At 38.4% G+C, this 20403-nt stretch overlaps 3 protein-coding genes and 1 non-coding gene across 6 annotated transcripts; 2 read left to right on the plus strand and 2 right to left on the minus strand.

The window, feature by feature from the left end:
• Positions 1–2509: 2509 nt before the first annotated feature.
• Positions 2510–3517, plus strand: LOC124200587 (integumentary mucin C.1-like; the record flags this gene model as incomplete). The annotated part of the gene is made up of 2 exons (XM_046596858.1): positions 2510–2740; positions 3455–3517. Coding segments are annotated over 2 exons (294 nt in total), but the record flags the coding sequence as incomplete, so codon positions are not given.
• A 1141-nt stretch (positions 3518–4658) lies between these two features.
• On the plus strand, positions 4659–10087 carry LOC124200287 (mucin-2-like). The gene has a single exon (XM_046596461.1). It carries the CDS (start codon positions 4730–4732, stop codon positions 9458–9460), a length of 4731 nt encoding a protein of 1576 aa, XP_046452417.1. The 5' UTR covers positions 4659–4729; the 3' UTR covers positions 9461–10087.
• A 3957-nt stretch (positions 10088–14044) lies between these two features.
• Positions 14045–14117, minus strand: Trnav-aac. The gene has a single exon. It is a non-coding gene; the product is annotated as a tRNA-Val (tRNA).
• Positions 14118–14823: 706 nt separating this feature from the next.
• Positions 14824–16336, minus strand: LOC124199723. 3 transcript variants are annotated; one of them, XM_046595648.1, is made up of 3 exons: positions 16243–16336; positions 15918–16084; positions 14824–15849 (listed from the first exon to the last, which is right to left on the minus strand). In XM_046595648.1, exons 2-3 carry the CDS (start codon positions 15988–15990, stop codon positions 15188–15190), a joined length of 735 nt encoding a protein of 244 aa, XP_046451604.1. In that variant the 5' UTR covers positions 15991–16084; positions 16243–16336; the 3' UTR covers positions 14824–15187. The 3 variants fall into 3 exon arrangements, with proteins under 3 accessions (XP_046451604.1, XP_046451601.1, XP_046451602.1); XM_046595645.1 differs by having other exon boundaries at positions 15918–16172; positions 16243–16334; XM_046595646.1 differs by having other exon boundaries at positions 15918–16087; positions 16243–16330.
• Between the last annotated feature and the right edge of the window lie 4067 nt (positions 16337–20403).

The raw sequence follows: 20403 nt of genomic DNA on the forward strand, positions 1-20403 counted from the left end.
ACCCTCTTCAACCACTTTGGAACCAACAACATCTACTGTTGAGCCAACATCTACAACTTCAGAAGAAACTTCGACCACTGCTGAGCCAACTTCAAGTACAGAAGCATCCACAACGTCAGAGGAAACTTCTACAATGACTGAGTCAACTTCAAGTACTGAAGAACCAACCTCGACTTCAGAGAGCACGTCGACGACGGCTGAACCCTCTTCAACCACTTTTGAACCAACTACATCTACTGTTGAGCCAACATCTACAACTTTAAAGGAAACTTCGACCACTGCTGAGCCAACTTCAAGTACAGAAGCATCCACAACGTCAGAGGAAACTTCTACAATGACTGAGTCAACTTCAAGTACTGAAGAACCAACCTCGACTTCAGAGAGCACGCCGACGACGGCTAAACCCTCTTCAACCACTTTGGAACCAACTACATCTACTGTTGAGCCAACATCTACAACTTTAGAGGAAACTTCGACCACTGCTGAGCCAACTTCAAGTACAGAAGCAAACACAACGTCAGAGGAAACTTCTACAATGACTGAGTCAACATCAAGTACTGAAGAACCAACCTCGACATCAGAGAGCACGTCGACGACGGCTGAACCCTCTTCAACCACTTTGGAACCAACTACATCTACTGTTGAGCCAACATCTACAACTTTAGAAGAAACTTCAACCACTGCTGAGCCAACTTCAAGTACAGAAGCATCCACAACGTCAGAGGAAACTTCTACAATGACTGAGTCAACTTCAAGTACTGAAGAACCAACCTCGACTTCAGAGAGCACGTCGACGACGGCTGAACCCTCTTCAACCACTTTGGAACCAACTACATCTACTGTTAAGCCAACATCTACAACTTTAGAGGAAACTTCGACCACTGCTGAGCCAACTTCAAGTACAGAAGCATCCACAACGTCAGAGGAAACTTCTACAATGACTGAGTCAACTTCAAGTTCTAAAGAACCAACCTCGACTTCAGAGAACACGTCGACGACGGCTGAACCCTCTTCAACCACTTTGGAACCAACTACATCTACTGTTGAACCAACATCTACAACTTTAGAGGAATCTTCGACCATTGCTGAGCCAACTTCAAGTACAGAAGCATCAACAACGCCAGAGGAAACTTCTACAATGACTGAGTCAACTTCAAGTACTGAAGAACCAACCTCGACTTCAGAGAGCACGTCGACGACGGCTGAACCCTCTTCAACCACTTTGGAACCAACTACATCTACTGTTGAGCCAACATCTACAACTTTAGAAGAAACTTCGACCACTGCTGAGCCAACTTCAAGTACAGAAGCATCCACAACGTCAGAGAAAACTTCTACAATGACTGAGTCAACCTCAAGTACTGAAGAACCAACCTCGACTTCAGAGAGCACGTCGACGACGGCTGAACCCTCTTCAACCATTTTGGAACCAACTACTTCTACTGATGAGCCAACATCTACAACTTTAGAGGAAACTTCGACCACTGCTGAGCCCACTTTAAGTACAGAAGCATCCACAATGTCAAAGAAAACTTCAACAGTTTCTGTGTTCTCATCAAGCACTCAGAATCCATCCCCGACTTTAGAGATAATGTCGACAACTTCCAAACCAACCTCAATCACTTTAAAACCAACTACATCTACTGTTGAGCCAACATCTACAACTTTAGAAAAAAAGTCGAGCACTGCTGAACCAACTTCAAGTAAAGAAGCATCCACGATGTCAAAGAAAACTTCAACAGTTACTGAGTCCACTTCAAGCACTGAAGAACCAACCTCGACTTCAGTGATCAAGTCTACAACTTTCAACCCCTCTTCAACCATTTCGGAACCAACTATATCTACTGTTGAGCCAACATCTACAACTTTAGAGGAAACTTCGACCACTGCTGAGCCAACTTCAAGTACAGAAGCATCCACAACGTCAGAGGAAACTTCAACAATGACTGAGTCAACTTCAAGTACTGAAGAACCAACCTCGACTTCAGAGAGCACGTCGACGACGGCTGAACCCTCTTCAACCACTTTGGAACCAACTACATCTTCTGTTGAGCCAACATCTACAACTTTAGAGGAAACTTCGACCACTGCTGAGCCAACTTCAAGTACAGAAGCATCCACAACGTCAGAGGAAACTTCTACAATGACTGAGTCAACTTCAAGCACTGAAGGACCAACCTCGACTTCAGAGAGCACGTCGACGACGGCTGAAACCTCTTCAACCACTTTGGAACCAACTACATCTACTGTTGAGCCAACATCTACAACTGTAGAAGAAACTTCAACCACTGCTGAGCCCACTTCAAGTACAGAAGCATCCACAACGTCAGAGGAAACTTCTACAATGACTGAGTCAACTTCAAGTACTGAAGAACTAACCTCGACTTCAGAGAGCACGCCGACGACGGCTGAACCCTCTTCAACCACTTTGGAACCAACTACATCTGCTGTTGAGCCAACATCTACAACTTTAGAATCGACCACTGCTGAGCCAACTTCAAGTACAGAAGCATCCACAACGTCAGAGGAAACTTCTACAATGACTGAGTCAACTTCAAGTACTGAAGAACAAACCTCGACTTCAGAGAGCACGTCGACGACGGCTGAACCCTCTTCAACCACTTTGGAACCAACAACATCTACTGTTGAGCCAACATCTACAACTTTAGAGGAAACTTCGACCACTGCTGAGCCAACTTCAAGTACAGAAGCATCCACAACGTCAGAGGAAACTTCTGCAATGACTGAGTCAACTTCAAGTACTGAAGAACCAACCTGGACTTCAGAGAGCACGTCGACGACGGCTGAACCCTCTTCAACCACTTTGGAACCAACAACATCTACTGTTGAGCCAACATCTACAACTTCAGAAGAAACTTCGACCACTGCTGAGCCAACTTCAAGTACAGAAGCATCCACAACGTCAGAGGAAACTTCTACAATGACTGAGTCAACTTCAAGTACTGAAGAACCAACCTCGACTTCAGAGAGCACGTCGACGACGGCTGAACCCTCTTCAACCACTTTTGAACCAACTACATCTACTGTTGAGCCAACATCTACAACTTTAAAGGAAACTTCGACCACTGCTGAGCCAACTTCAAGTACAGAAGCATCCACAACGTCAGAGGAAACTTCTACAATGACTGAGTCAACTTCAAGTACTGAAGAACCAACCTCGACTTCAGAGAGCACGCCGACGACGGCTAAACCCTCTTCAACCACTTTGGAACCAACTACATCTACTGTTGAGCCAACATCTACAACTTTAGAGGAAACTTCGACCACTGCTGAGCCAACTTCAAGTACAGAAGCAAACACAACGTCAGAGGAAACTTCTACAATGACTGAGTCAACATCAAGTACTGAAGAACCAACCTCGACATCAGAGAGCACGTCGACGACGGCTGAACCCTCTTCAACCACTTTGGAACCAACTACATCTACTGTTGAGCCAACATCTACAACTTTAGAAGAAACTTCAACCACTGCTGAGCCAACTTCAAGTACAGAAGCATCCACAACGTCAGAGGAAACTTCTACAATGACTGAGTCAACTTCAAGTACTGAAGAACCAACCTCGACTTCAGAGAGCACGTCGACGACGGCTGAACCCTCTTCAACCACTTTGGAACCAACTACATCTACTGTTAAGCCAACATCTACAACTTTAGAGGAAACTTCGACCACTGCTGAGCCAACTTCAAGTACAGAAGCATCCACAACGTCAGAGGAAACTTCTACAATGACTGAGTCAACTTCAAGTTCTAAAGAACCAACCTCGACTTCAGAGAACACGTCGACGACGGCTGAACCCTCTTCAACCACTTTGGAACCAACTACATCTACTGTTGAACCAACATCTACAACTTTAGAGGAATCTTCGACCATTGCTGAGCCAACTTCAAGTACAGAAGCATCAACAACGCCAGAGGAAACTTCTACAATGACTGAGTCAACTTCAAGTACTGAAGAACCAACCTCGACTTCAGAGAGCAGGGCGACGACGGCTGAACCCTCTTCAACCACTTTGGAACCAACTACATCTACTGTTGAACCAAGATCTACAACTTTAGAGGAAACTTCGACCACTGCTGAGCCAACTTCAAGTACAGAAGCATCAACAACGCCAGAGGAAACTTCTACAATGACTGAGTCAACTTCAAGTACTGAAGAACCAACCTCGACTTCAGAGAGCAGGGCGACGACGGCTGAACCCTCTTCAACCACTTTGGAACCAACTACATCTACTGTTGAACCAAGATCTACAACTTTAGAGGAAACTTCGACCACTGCTGAGCCAACTTCAAGAACAGAAGCATCCACAACGTCAGAGGAAACTTCTACAATGATTGAGTCAACTTCAAGTACTGAAGAACTAACCTCGACTTCAGAGAGCACGTCGACGACGGCTGAACCCTCTTCAACCACTTTGGAACCAACTACATCTACTGTTGAGCCAACATCTACAACTTTAGAAGAAACTTCGACCACTGCTGAGCCAACTTCAAGTACAGAAGCATCCACAACGTCAGAGAAAACTTCTACAATGACTGAGTCAACCTCAAGTACTGAAGAACCAACCTCGACTTCAGAGAGCACGTCGACGACGGCTGAACCCTCTTCAACCATTTTGGAACCAACTACTTCTACTGATGAGCCAACATCTACAACTTTAGAGGAAACTTCGACCACTGCTGAGCCCACTTTAAGTACAGAAGCATCCACAATGTCAAAGAAAACTTCAACAGTTTCTGTGTTCTCATCAAGCACTCAGAATCCATCCCCGACTTTAGAGATAATGTCGACAACTTCCAAACCAACCTCAATCACTTTAAAACCAACTACATCTACTGTTGAGCCAACATCTACAACTTTAGAAAAAAAGTCGAGCACTGCTGAACCAACTTCAAGTAAAGAAGCATCCACGATGTCAAAGAAAACTTCAACAGTTACTGAGTCCACTTCAAGCACTGAAGAACCAACCTCGACTTCAGTGATCAAGTCTACAACTTTCAACCCCTCTTCAACCATTTCGGAACCAACTATATCTACTGTTGAGCCAACATCTACAACTTTAGAGGAAACATCGACCACTGCTGAGCTAATTTCAAGTACAGAAGCATCCACAACATCAAAGGAAATTTCTACAATGTCCACTTCAAGCACTAAAGAACCAACCTCGACTACAGAGATCAAGTTGACAACTTCTAAACCATCCTCAACCACTTTAAAACCAACTACATCTACTGTTGAGCCAACATCTACAACTTTAGAGAAATCGTCGAGCACTCCTGAACCAACTTCAAGTACAGAAGCATCCACGATGTCAAAGAAAACTTCAACAGTTCCTGAGTCCACTTCAAGCACTGAAGAACCAACCTCGACTTCAGTGATCAAGTCAACAACTTTCAAACCCTCTTCAACCACTTCGGAACCAACTATACCTACTGCTGATCCGACATCTACAACTTTAGAGGAAACGTCGACCACTGCAGAGCCAACTTCAAGTACAGAAGCATCCACAACATCAAAGGAAATTTCTACAATGTCCTTTTCAAGCACTAAAGAACCAACCTCGACTACAGAGATCAAGTTGACAACTTCTAAACCATCCTCAACCACTTTAAAACCAACTACATCTACTGTTGAGCCAACATCTACAACGTTAGAGAAATCGTCGAGCATTGCTGAACCAACTTCAAGTACAGAAGCATCTACGATGTCAAAGAAAACTTCAACCGTTACTGAGTCCACTTCAAGCACTGAAGAACCAACTTCGACTTCAGTCATCAAGTCTACAACTTTCAAACCCTCTTCAACCACTTCGGAACCAACTATATCTACTGTTGAGCCAACATCTTCAACTTTAGAGGAAACGTCGACCACTGTTGAGCCAACTTCAAGTACAGAAGCATCTACGATGTCAAAGAAAACTTCAACAGTTTCTGAGACCACTTCAAGCAGTGAAGAACCAATCTCGACTTCAGTGATCAAGTCTACAACTTTCAAACCCTCTTCAACCACTTCGGAACCAACTACATCTACTGTTGAGCCAACATCTACAACTTTAAAGAAATCGCCGAGCACTGCTGAACCAACTTCAAGTACAGAAGCATCTACGATGTCAAAGAAAACTTCAACAGTTACTGAGTCCACTTCAAGCAGTGAAGAACCAACCTCGACTTCAGTGATCAAGTCAACAACTTTCAAACCTTCTTCAACCACTTCGGAACCAACTATATCTACTGTTGAGCCAACATCTACAACTTTAGAGGAAACGTCGACCACTGCTGAGCCAACTTCAAGTACAGAAGCATCAACAATGTCAAAGAAAACTTCAACAGTTACTGTGTTCTCATCAAGCACTCAAAATCCGTCCCCGACTTTAGAGATAACGTCGACAACTTCCAAACCAACCTCAACAACTTTAAAACCAACTACATCTACTGTTGAGCCAACATCTACAACTTTAGAGAAATCGTCGAGCACTGCTGAACCAAGTTCAAGTACAGTAGCATCTACGATGTCAAAGAAAACTTCAACAGTTACTGAGTCCACTTCAAGCACTGAACAACCAACCTCGACTTCAGTGATCAAATCTACAACTTTCAAACCCTCTTCAACCCCTTCGGAACCAACTATATCTACTGTTGAGCCAACATCTTCAACTTTAGAGGAAACGTCGACCACTGCTGAGCCAAGTCCAAGTAGAGAAGCATCCACAACATCAAAGGAAATTTCTACAATGTCCACTTCAAGCACTAAAGAACCAACCTCGACTACAGAGATCAAGTTGACAACTTCTAAACCATTCTCAACCACTTTAAAACCAACTACATCTACTGTTCAGCCAACATATACAACTTCAGAGAAAAAGTCGAGCACTGCTGAACCAACTTCAAGTACAGAAGCATCCACAATGTCAAAGAAAACTTCAACAGTTACTGTGTTCTCATCAAGCACTCAGAATCCATCCCCGACTTTAGAGATAACGTCGACAACTTCCAAACCAACCTCGACCACTTTAAAACCAACTACATCTACTGTTGAGCCAACATCTTCAACTTTCGAGAAATCGTCGAGCACTGCTGAACCAACTTCAAGTACAGAAGCACCCACGATATCAAAGAAAACTTCAACAGTTACTGAGTCCACTTCAAGTACGGATACATCTACAACTACAAATATTTCATACAGTACAACCTCACCAAAAACTCAAAAGGAAACAACTACGGCTAAAGTGCTTACTTCAACTTCCTCAACAATGGAAAAAACAACTTCTTTGAGTTCATTAATGACCACTGATGAAAGAAAGACAACGTCTGCTGGGCATACTACAAATCAAATGTCTACTACACCGTCTATAAAAACGACATTCCAACCAGCAACCTCTAAGACAACGAAAGCTTCAACACTTTCAACCAAACAATCTTCGACTTCTTCAACATTCTCAGACACTACTACAAAAAAAATGACCACAAAACCACAAACTACGTCCAAAAAACCAGTTATAACAACAACCAAACCCATAACCACAAAAATATCAACTACAACAACTAAAAAACCTACGACTTCTACTAAGCTTTCGACAACCAAAAAGACAACCACGATATCTTCCAGAAAACCAGTTTTTTCAACAAGCACACCAAGAACAACAAAAATATCAACTATTACTACTAAAAAACCTACAACTTCTACTAAGGTTTCGACAACCAAAAAGACAACCACGATATCTTCCAGAAAACCAGTTTTTACAACAAGCACACCAAGAACCACAAAAATATCAACTATTACAACTAAAAAACCAACAACTTCTACTAAGTTTTCGACAACCAAAAAGACAACCACGATATCTTCCAGAAAACCAGTTTTTACAACAAGCACACCAAGAACCACAAAAATATCAACTATTACAACTAAAAAACCTACAACTTCTACTAAGGTTTCGACATCCAAAAAGACAACCACGATGTCTTCCAGAAAACCAGTTTTTACAACAAGCACACCAAGAACCACAAAAATATCAACTATTACAACTAAAAAACCCTCAACTTCTACTAAGGTTTCGACAACCAAAAAGACAACCACGATATCTTCCAGAAAACCAGTTTTTTCAACAAGCACACCAAGAACCACAAAAATATCAACTATTACAACTAAAAAACCTACAACTTCTACTAAAGTTTCGACAACCAAAAAGACAACCACGAAATCTTCCAGAAAACCAATTTTTACAACAAGAAAACCAATATCCACAAAAATTTCAACTGTATCAACTAAAAAACCTACAACTTCTACTAAAGTTTCGACAACCAAAAATACAACCACGATATCTTCCAGAAAACCAGTTTCTACAACAAGCAAACCAATAACCACAAAAATATCAACTGTATCAACTAAAAAACCTACAATTTCTGCTAAGGTTTCGACAACCAAAAAGACAACCACGATATCTTCCAGAAAACCAGTTTTTACAACAAGCAAACCAATATCCACAAAAATATCTACTGTATCTATTAAAAAACCTACGACTTCTACTAAGGTTTCGACAACTAAAAAGACAACCACGATATCTTCCAAAAAACCAGGTTTTACAACAAGCAAACCAAAAACCACAAAAATATCAACTATTTCAGTTAAAAAACCTACGACTTCTACTAACGTTTCGTCAACCAAAAAGGCAACCACGATATCTTCCAAAAAACCAGGTTTTACAACAAGCAAACCAAAAACCACAAAAATATCAACTATTTCAGTTAAAAAACCGACGACTTCTACTAAGGTTTCGTCAACCAAAAAGGCAACCACGATATCTTCCAAAAAAACAGGTCTTACAACAAGCAAACCAAAAACTACAAAAATATCAACTATTTCAATTAAAAAGCTTATGACTTCTACTAAGGTTTCGTCAACCAAAAAGAAAACCACCACGTCTTCCAAAAACCAAGGTTTTACAACAATCAAACCAAAAACCACAAAATCATTCACTATTTTAGCTAAGCAACCTACGACTTCTAAGGTTTTGTCAACCAAAAAGACAAACACAATAATTTCCAAAAAATCAGGAGTCACAAGAATCACACCGAAAACAGCAAAAAAATCAACTATTTCAACTACCTTTTTTTCAGCGAAAATGAAAACTACGATATTTCCTAAACTGACATCAACAAATACTGTAGAAAAGAAAACAAACAAAAATAAGCCAACAATTGGCCAACTTATTTTCCAACACCAGGAAAATGATTTACGAAAAGACGACCAACCAAATCTTAATGATAAAATAATTATACGGCCTCTCCTCCAACCACAGAAACAGCCAGTTAATTTTGAAAAGCAAGCTGAGATAAAATTGGTACAAAGGCAAAATCAACATATACAAAAAGAAATCATAGAACTACCAATTCTTTATAAACTGTACCAACAGTTTATTTTAAAGCAAAAAGCTTCGAAAAAATAGGAGGTGAAAATCACAAACGAGTTACTGTAAGGGTTCATAAAGGACCAATAACTATCCCTGAGGTATATTTATATTCGAAGGTCCTTAACAATATTAGGGTGTGGGGTATAGGGGGTACGGTAGTTGTAGCTAATAGTGGAATTCAGAGGGTTTAATGTCCATTATGTTTTTCCTTATACGTTTCTTCCCTGAGTGACCAATCGTCATCAAATTTTGTACATAATTCTGTCAAAATTTGATACACCATGTAGTGGGGTTTTCATTTGTTTTTATTACTGTTTTAAAAAATTAATTTGCGTACTTGTTACTTAGCTGGTTGCCGAATCCTAGGCAGTGAATTCGCTTTTTTGCGTAACCTTCCAACTGTCAGTGCAGTGAGTGCTCAGCAGTGTAAACAAAAAGAAAAAAAAGTTTGGATCTTCCCTAGCAAGACCAGTTTTCTGCTATGGGAGTGGAGAATATTTCTCATTCTATTTGATTTGGTTTTTATGTTCTTGTTCGATTTCGTCTCTTTTCTTCTCTTTACTATGTATTTTCCCACTATTACTTTTTTAACTCTTTTGTTTTATTAATACCTCTTTTTGTTTACTGTTTTTTATCTTGATTTTAATAAATTTGGTTGTCCAAGTAAAATTTCTATGCCTCCTTTTTTAACAGTAAGTCATCAACCAAGAAGTTGAGGAACATTTAAAAAATGTTAGATTATACTAATTCTGAAGCTCTGGGTCATCTCTCCCTTCTTCCCCTGTCCTCTCTTCGGTCATGAAGATCTTCTTGTGGTCGTGAAGAGTTACCACCGATCTTCCACTTCCATTTACCTCCGAAAGCTTTTTAAGAGTAATTATGCTAAATTACAAACCTTTCCTATTTGATCGAGATCCGAACTTCAAACCGTACGAGTGGCAGCCCGGGTTGATGATCATTAGACCATCATTATTAATAATAATGATATTATTGGAAGGTAAAAAATGGGTATGATGGTAGCTCGCTATCTATTAGCCAAGACTCGTGTAATGCAACATGTGACCGCATGATATAATTGCATTGTTACTATAGTAATAAGTGTTACTTTAACTTAATCTAAACATGAAGTGCGACGTGGGGTGGCGGGGCGAAGCCTCCGCCACATCTAAGTCGCACCACTCATAATATTGACAGATTATTAGTCAATTAGTTCATAAGAATCAATTAATTAAAGAGAATAAAAGGAAACAGAATTTTAAAAACATTATATTATGTATTAATCTACTATTTAACCTTGATTTCTGTCTCTTAAACGTTTTAAAAATTCCCGAAGGACATTACCGAAGGAATCTTGTTTTCAGTTATAAATTAACTCTGACTTGTGTTGCAACCCAGTAAAACGGGGAAAGTTTTTCGAAGATAAGTTTTTAAAGAATAAAACATCTAATGCTGTGAATTTTATTTAATTCTTCGTTGTATAATAATCAGAAATAAGCAGTGCAAAAATGTAAACATTTTTACAAATCAAATAATGGTGAGTGGAATTTTCCCTATGTCGAAAAAATTTTTGAATTTGAATTTTTACGGGGTGTTATTCTTATGCATCAAAATAGGAAACAAATAGCCTAATATACGGGGTTTTTAAATCGCGAAGCTGCTACAGCCCGAATCCATTTTCGTCTGTTAAGAGGGCCACAAGCATTGAAGCTCGCCTGGTCCGACTTCGTTGATTCCCCAAGACTTAAAGAACCGTAATGGTTCCAATGGCTGGTTGCGGACAAAAAGTGACTTGGGCTGGTGGGTTTCATCATTTAAGTTTACAAAGTTTAAAAAAGGTGTAGAAGAGCCCTACAACACACCCTGTGACATTGCAATGTAAAACTGAACTTATCTTACTTAATTTTAATGTATTTAAAAAAAGTTGTAAGAGAGTCGGCATAGTTGACGCTTTTTTTAGTATTTGAGCCCCTAATTCTTTATTTCTCAATATTTTTTTATCCCCACTAGGTTTAAAAAACATAGAAAAATTAGTTATCAAAAGTGTATTTTTATTTTATGACAAATTTCTTTGTTTAAAACAAAAATTGCTTTGAAAATAAAGGGGGGGTTGGTTGAGTCGCGGGGCGAATTTCTCTTGTAAGCGGTGTAGAATGGCCCAAGTTATTTTTATGGGCTAAAAGAACACCTAGCAACGGCGTCATCAACGAAATTTTCTGAAACTTTTTTCCTCCTATCTCTAACCCGGCAAGACAATTGGCCTGAAGAAAGGTGTCTTTGTTATTATTGTGTTTTCAAGCCATAATTTGGTAAATAAAAATAAATAAAAATTGTTTTCTGAAAGAGGAAAGAATTTCCTTTTAGGAACTTTTTTTTCTAAATATTATGTTATTTAGGGAATTCCAAAAAAGAAGACGGAATGGACGACATGATTTAAGGGTTTAAAAACTAATTTATTTGTTGTTCCCATAATACATGGAATATTTCAGTTTTTTTAGATGCGCATTATAGTAAATACCATAACAGGTAATTTTTAAAATGCAATCCCTCGGTCACAAGAGGACGAAAAACGGTGGATGCCAACTTACACACTACCTTACTTGACCCGCTCTACCCTAATGAATTACTGAATCCCAACAGCGATCAACTAAGTTCTAATGTAATAAGTAGGGACCTCAACAGAGGGTCTCCTTTTTCCCGCCCCCCATTAAATATATTTTACTTCTCAGCTCCAAATTAAGAATCCAAGTAACAACTAACAAATGCATATGTAAATTTTACGTTAGTAGACTATGTAAACAAGAGGGCAACAAGAAAGTAGGGGAGAGTGGGGCGATCTGGCCTTCGGGTTGGTAGGCTAAATTGATTTCTTGATCGGTTAGAATTGCAATAAAATATTGAAAAAATTAGGTGATGTAGATGTTAGTAATGCGCATCTTAAAACCAAATTCCATGGTAGTACGACGAACGGTTGAGGAATGAAAAGTAAAATAAATTTTTCGTCTTAAAATTGGGTCGTCCTACTTTGACTTTCGAATCAAGTATCGGCTTTCCCGATTACTTTAAAATTATCCCTGAGGAATTTAGTTTACTAAATTAACGAAGGTTTAGGGGTCTTTAATGCAGCATAAGTTACAGTAGTCTGCTGAGAGAGGCACCGCACCCCGAAAGTCTTTATTGGGAATTTTCTCGACCAATCAGAATCGAGGAAATCCGAAAAACACGATTTAGGGTATTTTTAAGGTAAAGTTTTTAATTAAAACCCATGATAAAGTTAGATATAGAGCTTATTAGACGTTCCTGAGCCTTAAAAAAAGAAACTATGTGATTCTTTTAACCTTTTCGATGCATTTAAAAAGTGAGTAGCGGCCATTTACTTTTTTGACAGCTGTGATTTTCCCAGATCTGATAACAGATGGCGCTACATTAAGTAAATATCAAACCCCTCAAAAAGCCATAGTAAGAATCGGTTAAAATAGAGTGGCCTTTTTTAACGTTAGGTCAATCCCACCCACTTCTTAAATTACAAACCTACATATAAAAATGAACTAACTCTAAATTCCGAAAGCGCCCAAGGGGCTTTATAAAAAATATGGAAAATACTCCACGTTATCTCCTCTTTAAGCCTGTTTAGTTTTTTTTATATTTACAGTAGTTTAAATAAGAGATATTCAATAATATACTAAAACCCCTTTTGTTGGGGGCGCATCGGCCACACAGTGTCGGGGCTTTTTGGCTTACATAAAATTGCATATGATAGCAGTAAAATTATTTGTGTTCGACTTTTTTCGTGTTTTTAGTCAACTACCATACTTATTTAAGCTTTTTCATTGATATTCCGTTGGTGGGTTGCATTATTGGTTTGTTTTTTTAAATTTTAAGTTTCTACTGTCAGTCAACGGTTTTTCCGTAAGAAATACAGGGGCCGAGACACCCTGGCGGTGTGAGCAAGTGACCCCGTATCTGGGGCGGGTTTGCTTCTTTTTTTTTTAATCGACAATAACCTAGTCTTAATTTATTTAGATCGGATTGAAAAAATCACCATTTAAAGCAGGAAGAATTCTCTATCTTTTAAGATTTGGTGGATCTAAATACGTTGGAAAATAAGGGAATGGGAGCTAAGAGAAAAAAAAGTGAGCCAGTCGCCCCACTCTCCTCTAACAGGAATAATGAAGTTGCGCATCAACGAGCATTTTCCTTACGCACATTTAATACTTAGGCCTACGCTACATTTAATATGATATGGCGCTTACAGCCCCATTTTGACAGTATGTTTCAGCAGGCTTAAATATAATAACATCTGGCTGTAGTAGGCGCATCAATTATTAAAACCTGTTTGAATTATTTTTAAATAGGTTTTTTAAGTTTGTCGGAAGTATCCACCCGGCATCGACATTCCCCCCGACGAAAGTGCTACTTACCGTGAATACTTATTCTATAATATATTGATAATACATAGGCCTATACCCAACAAATCAAGCAAACATGATTGTTATCGAGAATTTGAGGTTGCTTAAAGTGAACCAATAGCTCATAAATAAATATTATGAAACATTTTTAGAAAAATTTAGTTTAAATAAAATTGATAAGAACTTAAGAAATCAGATGATTTAAAAAAATATATGTTTCCACCCAGGATCGAACTGAGGACCTTCAGCGTGTTAGGCCGACGTGATAACCACTACACTATGGAAACATATATGGTTTCACTTCAGTACAAGAAAATATACACATAGAGATTGAATAACAGGTTCTTTTTCAGGGTTTTCTTTCTGATTTATGGATTTATATTTATTTTGTGCTTTTAAAATTATGCAATCGCTCTCAAAATCGATCTGTAGTTCACGTGAGGAAAATTTATGTCTAATTTTATGCGTATATATATTATCTTACACCATATGTATCCTTGGTATCAGCCGTATCCTTGGTATCAGCCGCGCCGCCTATTGGTCCATCCCGTTTGACATTGAGAAATGTCTTAAATAAAAATCCCATTGAATCATTCTTGGGAAATAGTGAATGGATGTCTGACTGCTTTTGGCCTCAGCCATAAGTGATAAGAATGTTAGTGTGAGTGATTATCACGAAAGTGACAACTAAAAATTGTTCCGGCAGCTATATAAAGTCTCAGCCTGGTCTCAGCCTACATATATATGTAGGATGAGGTCGTGCTCAGCTATTGTCGCCCACTTAGAGATAAATTGGTTCAATGTGCACATCCTTCATCACTTCAATAACCGGCGCGTTCATTTAAAGCATTCTTTTGAAATTTGAAACTCGACACGAGGAACGTCTTCCGTTTTGACTGCTGCTATTGCGCAGTTAGACAGTATATGCAGCTCCATGTAAAGAAAAATAGTATAATGTAAACAAATAAGTCAAGAGAGAGAAAAAAGAAGTCGTTATGAAATAACCTTGCTGTATTTGAATAACGAAGGATAGATTTATGGCGTTTGGTAAATAGTAATATGAAAGCTCGCACGGTGCTTCTTTTTACAGATACTATAGCAGTGTATGTATATACTGTATATATATAATAACATCGTCAACAAAGAGGATATTTACTAAAAAATGGCCCTCGCAGCGGAAATCTGGTAGCAACAGCAGTTGACTTTGATACTTTTCTCAAGATGTTTTTCTCACTTCCAAAGATACATTCCGCTATAAACAGTAGAGAAACTTACTTTAAATTTTTGGGGGGTTTTAACAAAATCAAGTTCTGGCTCAATTGATGTATCCCACTGCTGATAATAACTGGCCCGATTGTCACCTGAAAGTCCATACACTTTCGGTGAATTTTCCATCTCGCTTGTCTCGCCAAGTGTACACGTCCCAGAGCGAACCTTTATAGCGTCCCAGGAATTTCGAGGCGTAAAGGTATTCCTCGTATGCGACGCTTTGAATGGTGAAACCGTCGGCCCCGTACGGCTCGATCCTCCACTCTTCGGCCGAACCGGACGGGTCCGGTCTCATGGCGATGGGTCGTCGCCAGGAATAAGATTCCTCGTCCGTCACGGCGCTCATGTAGTGATTGGTCCGGCCATCTTTTATGCGGAAGCGTCTCGCTTCGTCGACGGGTTCAAGCGTCCAGGGAAACGAGTAGCGGTAGATCCATGACGTGTAGTAGACGGCCGTCGGCGATCCGAACAGATAATATTTGGGGCTCTTGGCGTTTTCGATGATGACGGTTTCCTTCCAGAGGAGGACTTTGAGGCGGGCCGGCAGCCATTTGTCGCGCACCTGCTCCATCTTGGCCCGCCACACCTTGCTGAGACGTCCACTGCTCGTCGGCGGGGCATCCAGCACCTGTTTGACGTGGAAGGCCATCGTCAGGGCGTCGTTGGTGTCCGTTCGGTTCTCACTCCGCAAGCGAGAAAACTGATTGTAAAGCTCTTCGGCCGACTTGTCTATGTTGCTCACCGACCAGCCTTATTATTTTTATTAAAATGTTAAGAATATGAATTTGGATTAATTTATTTAGAGAGTCTAATCTTACTATCGCCATGGCGCACCCAGATCAGCAGCACTATCACCATGAGCATCCAAACGCAGCAGCGAGATGGTAACATGATATCTCTAGTCCGAAAACCAGAACACAGCAGTTAAAATATTTCTGTAGCGATGATCGACCGGACAGGACAGCAGCACTCAACTGCTATTGACCTTCTAGAACGTTGGGGAAATTTTTTATCAAATAAAATTGGAAAAAAATCTTAATTATTTTCGCCAAATTTCCGCAAGCAGGAGCTATCTACTTAATAATATAATTAGGATATTTCAAGAAATAGAGAAAATGTTATATAACAGTCAAAATACTTTACTTTGGTGGTATTAAATAATCCCGCACTTTTAGGAAGGCACTTTGAGGGTCCACGGCCGAAGATCAACTGACGAGGCAACGGATGTGCTGTTGACGTCCAACTGATGAGGCTACTATCATATAAATTATATAGAGTAAGAACAAATGAAGAACATCCGTATATCAAGTATCAAACAACAAGTGGATTAGGCCAACGTCTTGGTATTTTATGGCAATGTTTACGGTTTTTCATAGACGTATGTTAATATAAAATAAAGAAGCACCATATAAACTTCTGCGATCTGTTTATCCGTCTCTATATGCAAGACATCTTGAATATAATACAAAGAAAAAATAATTTTTGCTCTTTATTAATTATTCCCGTAATTTATTCTTAATTAATAACTTAACGCATTTGTTCTAATAGGGCATGTTTACCACTCCTACGATAATAAAAAAATGAGAACAAGCGACAATACCGCGGGATGAGATAGAAGGGGGAAATTGGCTAAAGTAATAAATTCAAAATATAGGCCTACTTCAAAATCCACTATAGGCCTATATAAAATGTTATATATCCATTTATCCCTTTGTTAATTGGATATTTGCCACTCCACGAAGGGGAGAACGGGGAAATTGAGGTAGTGTGTAACTTGGCACCGACCGTTTTTTCCTCTTGCGATCGAGAGATTGCATTTTAAAAATTACCAGTTATAGTTTTTAATAATGCGGACCTTAAAAAAAAATACGGAAATAGTACATGTAGTATGGAAACAACAAATTAAATAGTTTTTTTGGCCCTTAAATCGTGTCGTCCATTTCGTTTTCTTTTTTCTTTTGTGGACTTCCCTAGTTAGCTAAAAATTTACCAAAAATATGTTTCTAAATTCAATTTTTATTTATTTTTATTGACAAAATTGTTGCTTGAAAACGCAATAATAACAAAAACACCTTTTCTCGGGGCAACTTGTGTTGCTGGGTTAGAGATGGGAGGGAAAATTTTTCAGAAAATTTAGTTGATGACGCCATCGCCAGGTATTCTTTTAGCCCGTAAGAATAACATGGGCCATCCTACCCCGCGTTCATGAGCATTTTGCCCCTCGACTCGACCCACCTTCCCGCATCCAGTTCCATGCGATAGTGCGCTATATAAATTGAGACATACATACACATCCTCCTTCATTTTCAAAGCGCTTTTTGTTTTATACAAAGCAAATTGTCATACATTATAAATAAGCTTTTGATAGCTAATTTTTTCCTCTCTTTTTAAGCCTGACGGGGATAAAAAATATTGAAAAACAAAGAAGTGGGGGCTCAAAAACAAAAAAAAAACGACAACTAGTACTACTCTCCCATATTAAGGAACATCCCCTGAAGGAACTAAACGTTAAAACCTTCAGGGAATGGCCCTTAATACGTAGAGTGGCATATATTCAATTACATAAATTATTTCAAAAGTAAGTCATGTTTGAAAATCTACTTTCATCATTTTTGGTTTAAATTTTCTGATTTTTTTATTGTAAAAAAAAACAAAACATGAACGGTATCATCTTTCGGCTCAAAAGATAGCTGGTGGAAGAAGTAACAAAGCTCATTTGGATTTTTATGTTCTTTATGTCCCTTTTGCCCAATTGATTATCCCCTGAAGCTTTTAACGTGGAATTTTCGTCTGGGTAACACGATTTTTTACCTCGGCAAACTCGGAATGTTTTTTTGTTGACATTTTCGTGTTACGATTTTAAGATTTTCATAGTGTGCCACGGTCGAAATCCGCGTTGCCCAAACGAAAATTCAATTTTAAAATCTTCTAGGGAGTGTCCAAAATACTAAGAGGGGCAAATATTCCATTACCCTATATGATTTCAAAAGTTATTCATGTTTGAAAATCTACTTTCATCATTTTTTGTTGACATTTTCGTGTTACGATTTCAAGATTTTCATAGTGTGCCACGGTCGAAATCCGGGTTACCCAAACAAAAATTCAACTTTTACAACTTCAGAGGAGTGTCCATAATACGTAGAGGGGCAAATATTCCATTACCCTATAGGATTTCAAAAGTTATTCATGTTTGAAAATCTACTTTCATCATTTTTTGTTGACATTTTCGTGTTACGATTTCAAGATTTTCATAGTGTGCCACGGTCGAAATCCGCGTTACCCAAACGAAAATTCAACTTTAACACCTTCAGAGGAGTGTCCATAATACGTAGAGGGGCAAATATTCCATTACCTCATAGGATTTCAAAAGTTATTCATGTTTGAAAATCTACTTTCATCATTTTTTGTTGACATTTTCGTGTTACGATTTCAAGATTTTCATAGTGTGCCACGGTCGAAATCCGCGTTACCCAAACGAAAATTAAACTTTATTGTTCCGATTCAGAGTGATAATTACTTTCATAAATGATAGGAAAGGAATCCAGCACAACTTAAACATTTTAGGGTAAACGTTTGAGCAGTATTTTTTTTTACTTCATCGGCAATGCAACCTATGATGTATAAAGAGTTATCTTATGATTTATTGTAGAATAAAGTATTTTACACCGATTAAGATTGAAAATTTCTTTTATAAATGATAGTAAAGGTATCTAGCACGATTTGAAACATTTTAGGTAAAACTTTTGAATAGTATTTTTGATTTTTCTACAACGCCAAAGCAACCTATGACTTATAAAGAATTATCTCATGGTTTTGTGGTAGAATATGGTATTCCAAACCGATTCAGAATTATAATTACCTTTATAAATGATAGGAAATGTAACAGCACGATTTGAAAAAAGTTTTAGGGTAAACTTTTGAGCACTATTTTTTGTTTTACTTAAACGCCAATGCAACCTATGACATATAAAGAGTTATATTTTGGTTTTATTGTAGAATACAATATTTTTCACCGATTCAGAGTGATAATTACTTTTATAAATGATAGGAAAGGAATCCAGCACAATTTTAAACATTTTAGGGTAAACATTTGAGCAGTATTTTTTGGTTTACTTCAACGCCAATGCAACCTATGATTAATAAAGAGTTATCTTGTGATTTTATTTTAGAATAGAGTATTTTACACCGATTCAGAGTGATAATTACTTTTATAAATGAAAATAAAGGTATCTAGCACGATTTGAAACATTTTAGGTTAAACTTTTGAAAAGTATTTTTGATCTTTCTACAACGCCAAAGCAACCTATGACTTATAAAGAATTATCTCGTGGTTTTATTGTAGAATATTTAAGGTGATTGAATCAATAAATTCATAAAAATATTCATGAAGGAATAGAAATTTGAACAAGGTTGACCATGGAATAATCAGAAAATGTCAACCAAAAGTGATGAAAGTACCTACATCTTCAACCTTGGATAACTTTTAAATAAATATTAAAGAGCGACTTGACCCTGGGCCTTGTAGCCCCACTCTCGCCTATATAATTATATATCAGCATTAGGGGAGAGGGGGGCTAGTTGGCAGGTGGGGTAAGTTGCATTTTGCTATTTAGACCCCTTACAGACCAAAACAAATCAAGCCTTTTACACCAAATATGAAAGACAACACCCAGATTGCTCACACAAAATTTCAAAAGTATACGACTTCCCCAACAGGAGTTATAGCAAAAAGAAAAAAAAAACGTAAAAAAGTTTTTTTTTTGCCCTCTCAGCACTTTTCCTTTTTCTCATAGTATAAAACTCTAAGAGTGTCAGAAAACCCAAGCAAAAAAGAATTAATGTTTGTCTTATTTTTAAAAGAAACCCCACATTTCTACATTAAAAAGTTATTTAGTTATCAATTTATTTGTTCGAAAAGCACCCTGTGGGGTTAGTTGTCAGAAATGTTGAGGGGCATGTTGGCATAAAGATTTCTCACGAGATGCTAGTTGCAAGTTTTCAAAATTCGACCTAGAAATTTTGGAGCAATGGAGAATCGTCAGCTGCCAACTTACCCCGTAGGTGGGGCAAGTTGGCAGACTTTTTTTTGCAATTTTTCTCAATTTCACAATTTCGTGTAAATGAACATTGTAAACAAATACGATAAATTCATAGAGAATTTAAATCTGAATCTGATTCATTCATTCAATTTGCAAAACGTGTGGTCAAAAAATTCAAATTAATTCACAAAAAGTGACCCTGCCAACTAGCCCCCCTCTCCCCCTATAAATAGATATAGTACATTCAATAGCAATAATGCATTCT

This window comes from Daphnia pulex, chromosome 8 (genome assembly GCF_021134715.1).
Source record: "Daphnia pulex isolate KAP4 chromosome 8, ASM2113471v1".
NCBI lineage: Eukaryota > Metazoa > Arthropoda > Branchiopoda > Diplostraca > Daphniidae > Daphnia > Daphnia pulex.